A 9,729-nucleotide genomic window follows, 5' to 3' on the forward strand; every position below is an offset into this window, starting at 1 on the left:
TGGAAATCCGCTCCTCAAAAGGCAGTGGATGCAGAATCACTAAATATTTTTAAGGCAGACGTAGATAGATAGGGTCTGAGGAAGGGTCACCGGACCCATAATGTTAACTCTGATTTTTTCTTCACAGATGCTGCCAGACCTGTTGAGCTTTTCCAGCAACTTCCTTTTTGTTTCTGATTTACAGCATCCGTAGTTATTTCGATTTTTATTTAGATAGATTCTTGATTAACACAGGGCTGAAAGATTATTAGGGGTATGCGGGGATGTAAAGGAGGTTAAAATCAGATCAGCCATGATCTTATTGAATGGCAGAGCAGGACCGAGGGGCCGAGTGGCCGCCTCGTGTTCCTTGTTGGTAATATTCAAAGTCTCTGGCAAGAGGTAAAGGTGAGTAAGGTAAGTGGGCGAAGGAGCAGAGTGGCAGATGGATGGGTACAAATGGCGGCTAAGTGGGGAGCACGTGTCAGATGTCAGAGTTGAAACTGTCGACTGATAGTGTCAGTTAAATAATTAGCCAGGTTTTAAATGTCAAATTTTGTTTTCACTGGATAACTACAAAGATCAGTAAGTCAAAACCATCTGAAGTCTCCGACTCTGGCTCAGCTGAGAAATTTTTCAGCAGATTGCAGACCCCAGGTGGTTGCTGCACAGGTTTATGAAGGAGGTCTGTAACGCCGTTAGAGTCAGGAGACCACCGAGGGACATGTTGGCCGTTGCAGGGGGTGAGACCAGGGTGGGTGAAGAGCCTTGCAGATGGGGTTAGTTGGGGTGGGGTGGGGTGTGGGAAGAGGGAAGAGAACCTTGTAGATGGGGTGATTTGGGATTTGAGAATGGGGAATGGGGAATGAGGAATGGGGGGGGGGAGAGCCTTCTGGCCAGGGTTGTTTGGTGAGGAGGAATGGGGAGAGAGTCTTGTAGTTGAGGTTGTTTGATGTGGAGGGGGTGTTGGGGGCTAGGGGGGATGCTGGGAGCAGGAACCTATGGAGTCGCTCCGATTCGGAGTGATGACGATGACGATCTCACACATGCGCATTAAGGAGTAGTGTTTGTTTTCTTGCGGCGGCTGCAAGTGAATAGGACAGAGCAAGGCCCAGCGCCGGGGCCTCTCCTACCGACCGGGGGCCCAGAGCTGGGGCCTCTCCTGCTGACCGGGGCCCGGAGCCCGGAGCCCAGAATCGAGGCCTCTCCTGCTGACCGGGGCTGCGTCTGCTGTCCCGGGTTGATCGGTCCAGAATGGATGACAGTAAAGTGAGTGTGCGGCCTATAACCCTGGTATCAACATGTCCCTGTTCGGGGTCACTCGGGGAGCCGAGTTTGTAAACATGTTGCAGCTCTCTTTTAAACATTCTTAAATCACCAATAATGTAATACGGAAGATACAGATTATGTTTGGAGCATTATTGCAACCCATTGAAAAAACTTTAGAGAATCTGGATCTTTAAGTTTGTGGTATGTGTGCAACTATGTTTCGATAATGAATTTGAAATCTTGCGTGAATGGAATTTTCACAAAATATGTGGTGACATTACAGTACTAGCAAAAAATGATTGCGACTTTCCGGATTATATGTAATAGAGAAAGCACGCAAAAGAAGTGAGATAGAAGCATAAATTCAGTAAAAAGTGATATAGTATCGAAGACATAAGTTTTTTTTAAACGAGGTTAATAGCTGAATCAATTACTTAAGATTTCACAGTTTACACATTTATCATTACAAACTACTTAAATTCTGTTCTCTTCAGCTATATATAAGGGGAGTATTCCTGTCTGTTACTTACTCATGTCTCTCACTTCCTGGAATTGGAGTACTTGTAGCAAATAGGCCATAGTTTCTGAGGAGTAGGTTTTCTTCCAGCTTCCGTAAGGTCTGCATTTTCTGGTCTTGTCAAGTAGTAACTTTGAGTGTTTGCTTGGAAAGATTCCTAAATTCACTTCAAGCTGTAATGCCAGTACTGATGATTCTTCCCTTCTGGCCACATCATGACCCTTGCATGTCTCTGAGATGCATCTCTTCAAGTACAGACAATTTCCGTCTTGTACCAGCTGTGCTAGTTTGCAAAGCCCAAGCAGCTGCCGCCTCTTTTTTTTTTACTGATAATGTGAAAATGCTGTCAGTGATATTCATTGGTTTATATAGAGATCTGTACCCTGATCTCAAAAATGGTTTCTTCTGCACTTTTCCCCATTGTATCCTCCCATCCAGGTAAAAATGCTGATCAGTTATTCTTGATTCTAACACTCAGTACGCAGCACAATTATTTATTTTTAACTAGTTTCTTAGACTTTGGGAGATTCAAGGTTTACCCATTGTGAACTCCGACTGCTGCTATTGTCTCCAACCTTAGACTATCACCCCAGTAATATAGTCTGGACATCTCTTTGATCTTTAACCCCCCCACCCCTCTCCAGGCCTGTTGTCAAGCAAACTTCAGAACAGATCATGGAGTCCCTCTATTTTACCTTGAATTATGGACACAGTGCCAAAATCCCCCAAGGTCTGTGCACGGCAGCAATTTCTGAAACCGGAAGTCAGTGCCACAATCAGCATTGGTGTGTCAGTTGCTGTTTGTGGATTTTCTGCGCTTAGAGCGAATGTTGCTGATGACAGTTGAACATTGCAATGCTACTTGTCTACAGACCCCCGATACACTGGGTAAATGGGTGATGTAAAATGTAAATGTGAAGAACAGAGTAGCACGTAGGACAAAAGTGAGAATTTGATGTGAAATTGAATTTTCACATATGAGAAAGCACAGCATCTCAAGTAGTGTATTTGGCAGTTTTCTGGAGCAATACATTTTAAAACTTGCATGACAAAAGTCAAAATATATTTTGTGATGAGAATTAAAACAAAATCAGTTAACAATTTTGTGGTGAGACATATCTTTGGGGTAGTGACAATAACATGATTGGATTTATTGCTAGGTTTGAGAGTCAGAAACTGGAGTTCTAAATTTAATGGAAGGTGAGTTTTGAAGGGATGAGGAAAGAATTAGACTGAGTTGAACAGCTGATGGATAAATTGACACTCGGAGGTGCAATGTACCATTGCTGGAACATAAAAGCTCCACTTCTGTATTTAAGTACTGTTTCTGTCATAAAGGTCAACAGCAAAAGGTTAGAGACAATATCAGTCTAAATAAAAAGACTTGCTTTTATATGGTGTCTTTCACAACACCAAGCATCAAGTACTTCATAATGACTGAAGATGTAAAGTACAGTAATTGCTGTAATGTAGGAAATTGGTAGCCAATTTGTCTGCAACAAGCTCCCACAAATAACCATATAATAGTTGCTATGTAACCCCTTTTTTTCCAAAAAGGAAAGGCTTGCACAAATACAGGGGAAATTGGAAGATCTCTCATTTTAATACAGTAAGTGTGATTCCCGTTTTATTTGTGTGTATTTCCCTTCTATTATATATCTTGGGCAGTATCCAAATTATATTAGTGTGTGCAAACAATTTCACTACATATTCTATAAAATCCCATTTAAAGTTGGTTAACTACAAGAGCTATTTAAAAGGAAACAACAAATGGCTACCAAAAAGTATGAGGCAGAATTTGTTGAACTGCAGTATCTGTATGTTGTATTTTCTTTATCCCTGTAAACGTTTCCTCTCCCAGGTGGTGGGAGGTAAAGTGAAGAAACCTGGAAAGCGAGGGCGCAAACCTGCTAAAATTGATTTAAAGGCGAAGCTTGAGAGAAGTCGCCAGAGTGCCAGAGAATGCAGAGCAAGAAAAAAGTTGCGTTATCAGTACTTGGAAGAGCTTGTGTCTAGAAGAGAGAGAGCAATCTGTGCTCTGAGGGAAGAGCTAGAGATGGTAAGTTATAATTTTGATGACTAGCATTGTTATGATGCAACAGCACCGCAAAGCATAAGAAACGTGATTTGGCATTTGAAGGTAACTTTTTTTTTGTCTTATTAACCCTGCCCACATTTTTAAAGCTGGTTAGTCTTTAAAACATTCTTTAAAATTTATGTTTGCCAGGTTTCATCACTTTTTGGTAAAACTTGAAGCATAATTTTGGCAACAATTTTAGACTGTTCTTCTGGGCTGCTTCCTTACATGCAATATTTTGCTGCTGTGGACTGATAAGTTCCTGTATCTGTGCTTACAAATTGTATTCAGAATGATTTAAATGGATACTGCCAAATGAATTTTTTAAGGGCACTTAAGTAGACTCAGGAATTTGGGCTGCACCTTTCATTGTGTTTGAAGTCTACAGTGGTGTCTTTTTATTTTGTAGTACAAGCAATGGTGCACAGCAATGGACCAGGGAAAAATACCATCAGAAATAAAAGCGCTACTCACAGGGGATGAACAAAGTAAAGCACAGCAGACTGTGAGTAAACAAGGAAAAGCAAGAACTGAAGGAAGTGCCAATTTGGCCTGTAAGTATTTTTGCAACAATCATTTGGATCAATTTGTATTAAACATGTGGCATTACTAGTATAACAAGTTTACTAGATTAGGTATCAGTCGTGACTCAGTGACTCCTTGAGTCATGTAGTTGAGAGCTTAAGTCTGTCTTCACTAATCTAGACTAACACTAATGCAATACCCAATAATGCACTGTTGGAAATTCTGTACTTTGAGATGCTGGCCTTTCATCCAATATTAAACTGCAGCCTATTCGGCATCTCATGTGGATGGAAGAATCTCATTGTGCTCTTTATGAAGAGTAGAATGCTGCCTGGTATTTTGGTTGATATTTAACCCTCAATTAACAACAGATTAGCAACAGTAAAACAAATTATTATTATCATGTTACTTATTGTGAAGTCTTTCTGTGCACAAACCAGTTGCCATATTTCACACATTGCAGCAGTGGCTACACTTCAAAAGTGCTTTACAACCAATTATTTTAAAGTCCTGAGCTTATGAAAAGCATTGTATAAATATTTAAGAATAAAATAAAAATATTGCATACAGTAGTGCTTAAACCATAAAGCAAAAAAATTGACTGTCAAATCTATCCATAATGAAAGAAAGCAAGATGTAACTGTATTTAGTGAACTATAATCAGCATCAAGATGGATTTGTACTCCTACAGCACTAAATCTGAGGGAGCAAAATAGACTTTTTTTTTTCTCATGCATCTATATGCTAGGTCTGGGAAGTTGGTAGGACTAGACTAGTAATCCAGAAACCGAGGCTAATAATCTGGAGATATGAGTTTGGATCCCACTATGCAGATGGTGAAATTTGAATTCAACAAAAAAAAACTGGAGTCAGGAACTATTCAAGTAGCGACCATGAGGAAGTGCATCCTACAGTCAGCATTGTGGTGAAGCAGTCTGGGCAGAGTGTCCTGCTTCCTGATCAGGGAGAGATTTAAAAAAAAAAACTTGTGGGCAAATTTCATAGACGTGTCAAAATAATATGGTAATAATAGATGATTTCAACTTCCTAATCTATAACTTAAATAAATTTGACAAATTGTGAAAGGCTTGGAGAGGGTGGAATTCTTAAAGTGTCCATGAGAGCTTTTTAAGCCAGAATGTAGAAAATCCTACATGAAAGGGAGTGGCACTGGCCTGAGTTTTAGGGAATGAAGTAGTAGCTGTGATAGTGGAGAAGCATTTTGGTGCAAGTGACCTTAATTCAGAAAGATTTAAGACAATTATGGATATGGACAAAAATGGACTAGAAATGATGGTTCTGAATTGGAAGAAGGTTGATATTAATATAGAGGAGATCTAGCCAAAATGGGGAGCAGCTACTTGCAGGAAAATCCACATCCGAAATGTGGGAGACATTCAGAAGGGTAATAGTGAGAGTGCAGGGCCAACATGTTCATAAAAGGTGGTGGGATGGGACCAACGAGTTCAGAGAACCCTGGGTTTCAAGGGACACAGAGATTGGATAAGGCAAAAAGATGCTTTTGGTAGATACTGAAGGCTCAAAATAGTGGATTTTAGGGAGGAGTATCGAAACTGCAGAGAGTTGGTTCAAAAAGAAATTTAGGAGAGTGAAGAGAGAACGTGAGAAGCACTGGTGGATTACATAAAGGAAATCCAAAGGTATTTTATAAGTATATTAGGGCAAGAGAATAACTGAGGAAAGAGTAGGATTCTTTTGGGACCAAGTGACAAGCTGCATGTGGAACTGGAGACATAGCTTGTGTTTTTAAGTTGATACTTTGCATCTGCATTCATGTAGAGAAGTTTACTAGATTAGGTACACAAGGTAAGGAATACAGGGAGGGTGACTGTGATGTATTTGAATGAATTAATATGAGAGAGAAGTTAATCATGGTTTTAACAGTCTTGAATGTGGATAACTCCAGAGGCATAGAGGACTTGTATCCTAGGCTGCTGTGGGAGTCAAGGGAGGCGATATCAGGGGTCTGACATTAATTTTAAAATCCCCTTTGACCCTAGATGGGTGCCAGAGGACTGGAGGACATATAATGTGGTACCATTTATTCAAGAGGGATAGTGGGGATAAACAAAGAAACCACAGACCGTTGAGTCTAACTTCTGTGTTTGGGCAATTATTGGAAAAAATTCTAAAGGACAAAATCCTTCGAGATGGAAGGATTGCTCAAAGATACTCAGCGTGGCTTTGGAAGGGGGAGATCATGTCGAAATTTGATTGAATTTTTCAAGGAGGTGTCTGGGTATGTAAATAAGGGTGGTGCAGTTGATATAGTCTTCATGGACTCCAGTTAGGCTTTGACAAGGTCTTCCATGGCAAACTGGTTAAGAAGCTAAGAGCCCAAATTGGCAAATCTGTATCATGCCAGATTAACTGATAAATTTAAAAGACTGCATGCTGAAGTTCTGGACCACAGCTGTCTATGAACTAAAATAATTGTTGGTCAAGTCTCTTTCTTAGACACTTCATGTTTTCACCCATGATCGGTTGAGGATATGTATAGGAGGCTAGTGTTGGGAGAGAAACACTTTTTGAGTTGTAGTGCTCCAAAATTATTGATTAAAGCCCAATGGAACAGTCGAGATCCAAAGACTTAGGGATTCTAGTGTGCTGGTCATTATATTTTTGTATCAAATACTTAATTTTATTCAAATCAGCAAGTGAAATTTTAAACTCTTATTTTCCAGCTGTCTTGATGCAAAGGAAGAGGGTTCTGCTACAGCTGTACATTGATCTAGTTAGATCACATCAGTACTACTGTGAATAATTTTTGTTGCGATTACCTTGGAATATATTAGCCTTGGAAGGAGACTAACACAGAATCATAAAGTGTGTTACCATTGCTTCAGTGGTCAGATTTCGAATCAGTACAATATTTTGTATATTCTGCAATGTAGATATGGGGATGCTCCAGGAGGTTTTTAAAAGGAATTAAAAGGATAGATGAAGACAAGCTTTCATTGTTTGCAGGGAAATTTTGGTCTTGGGAGCACCATCCTACAAATCAGAGCCAGGTAATTCAGGAGAGAAGCTGGGAAGCACTTCACAAAAAGAATGGTAGAATTGTGGAACTCTCCAACAAAAGCTGTAGATGCTGGCTCAATTAATTTTAAAATTGAAAGTTTTTTGTTAATAAATAAGTGGACAATTGAATTTGGTGTACACATTGACTCAGAGCTATGTTCTGTTTCCATGTTAGGAATTAGTGAGTGTAAGGTTGTTTACAAACTGTTTCAGCCCAAGGAACTAAGTAGACATTTCTATTTGTTCTTCAATTAATTTTCCTATCATTGATACAGGTGCCTGTTGTGTCACTTTCTTTCTTCTTACAAAGTCGCTAATCTGTCTTACATAGGATTAATAAACTGTCAGTAAATTCTTTGATATGTAGCCAAATCATAATACATTACAAGTTACGGGAGAGCTCAGCAAAAATATCTAACTTGGAGATTCAACACGCATACTTGGTTAATCACATGCTATTTTAATTCTTGGTTCTGTAATGACATGCACCCTAGTTGCATATTTTCTTAAAATACTAGCAAATTCAATTTGTTCCATGTGGCATTAACAAATGGCTAAGTGTAGTTGACACATCCAAGACAATGGAACTTGACTGTAGGCTTTTTGTGGTAATGAAGACTTGTGTGCCAGACCTAGCAGAGATATGCTAATACAGCAGTTATGCTGTTTTCTCCCAAACAATGTACAAGGTTCGCATGTATGTACTATCCCCAAAAGAATACTCATTCAGTTATAGCTCAATCAGCTTCTGAATCGTGATGGAAGGAAAAGCATTACCTACTCGCCATTAAACAGCTTGCTGATGTTCAGTTCAGATTTTTCCATAACCATTCAGCTACTGGCCTCATCAACAAATTTAATTCAGAAAATGCAACTTTGCTAAATGCAGGAGGAGATGAGAGAGTAACTGTTCTCAACATCAAGGTAATATTTCCCAATGTGATACCAAGTAGTTCGAGCAAAATTCAGTGAGGATTAAGGCTAATCTTTCAAGTGGTAGGAAGTGTATCTAATGCCAAAGAAGACGACCTGAGGTTGTGCAGGGCCAATAAACCAATGATCATACCCATAGGTATTACTGTACCGGTTCCTTGGAGAAACACCCTCAGCCCAACCATCTTTGGCCGCATCATCAATAATTGTTCTTTGGTCATAAAGTAAGGAGTGTGGCTGTTTGTTAATTCTACAGCTTCCTTTGGCAGCAAACAGTGGAACCAGGAATGCAATTCATCTGATTCACAAATTGGTTAATGTAACTTTTCAGAGGTAGGAATATGTATTTCAAACTAATTATGTGCAAAAAAAAAAGAGATTTAGTGAAACTTCAGTGTTGGAGATCTTCATATCTATGGAGAATCTGGCTACTAGAAAATGGCCAGCAGTTATTACTGACTAATCCTTCATTACTGATTTCAAAGTCCTTCTTTATAATATGAACAACCACAGGTGTGTCTTGCAGTAGCAAATAATTACTGATAGAGTGAATGATGAACACTTCACTTGCCTCAGATATGGTCCTTAGTAATTTATGCTGCTAGTTTGTGAGTCTTTCATATTTGTGGAAGTTCTTCTATATCACTATTTCCTAATGGGCTAGATTAATTTGGGATATTTGGTTGGCGTGGACATATTGGACCGAAGGGTCTGTTTTCATGCTATACAGGTATGTCTGTATGAGTAAATGTAATATTGTTGAAGTTTTTTACTTGCACTGTCTTCCGATTAATATTGATTATTCTTATTACAGAATAATGCTGACCTTCCGTTACTTGGAATTGATGAGGAAATGATCAAGCCAAAGTCTGTATTTGTTAGTGCAAGCGATATTGTGAAATACTGGTGACTAACCAGAGAAAGAAGCTAAAATTATTCTCAACTGCATCCTTTGGCAAAGTTCAAAATTTATTCTTAGCAAATGTGGAATAATATTTTATGAACTCAATTTTTGAGTGTCTAATCATGCTGTATATCTGTAAGTAATGTAAATTGAATGTGGGTTACTTTTTATAATTTTTAATGTAAAAAATAACAAAATAAAAATTGTGGCTTGAAAGCATTTGTGGCACTGCATGATGTATTTGTTGCCCTTCCTGCTCACAGGTTTTCAACTTTACATGAAAGATGAGGGAAAGAGATTGTCCCCTATACATTGCTGGGATAGATTAATGAAATATTGTTTGAATAAGAGTCCAGCTGTTCCACATCTAAGCATGTCATTTTTCACACAAAGCCACCAGTTTTATTTTAAATACTTACTTTTTTTTTGAGGGAAATAACCATTTTCTACTAAACACTGATGTTCATTCGATGCTAGTTGAAC

General features: G+C 39.0%; 1 protein-coding gene across 1 annotated transcript; it reads left to right on the forward strand.

Moving 5' to 3' along the window:
* Positions 1-963: 963 nt before the first annotated feature.
* Positions 964-9,462, forward strand: crebl2 (cAMP responsive element binding protein-like 2). Its single transcript, XM_020523170.2, has 4 exons — positions 964-1,248; positions 3,627-3,824; positions 4,252-4,396; positions 9,157-9,462. Coding segments are annotated over exons 1-4 (360 nt in total). The 5' UTR covers positions 964-1,233; the 3' UTR covers positions 9,159-9,462.
* The last annotated feature ends 267 nt before the right edge of the window (positions 9,463-9,729 follow it).

This window comes from Rhincodon typus, chromosome 18 (assembly GCF_021869965.1).
Source record: "Rhincodon typus isolate 14 chromosome 18, sRhiTyp1.1, whole genome shotgun sequence".
NCBI classification, from domain to species: Eukaryota; Metazoa; Chordata; class Chondrichthyes; order Orectolobiformes; family Rhincodontidae; genus Rhincodon; species Rhincodon typus.

Excerpts from the sequence above, each read along its gene's own strand:
- crebl2 (XM_020523170.2), top strand. Across the intron at positions 3,825-4,251 it reads TGAGGGAAGAGCTAGAGATG|TACAAGCAATGGTGCACAGC; the intron begins GTAAGTTATAAT and ends TTTATTTTGTAG.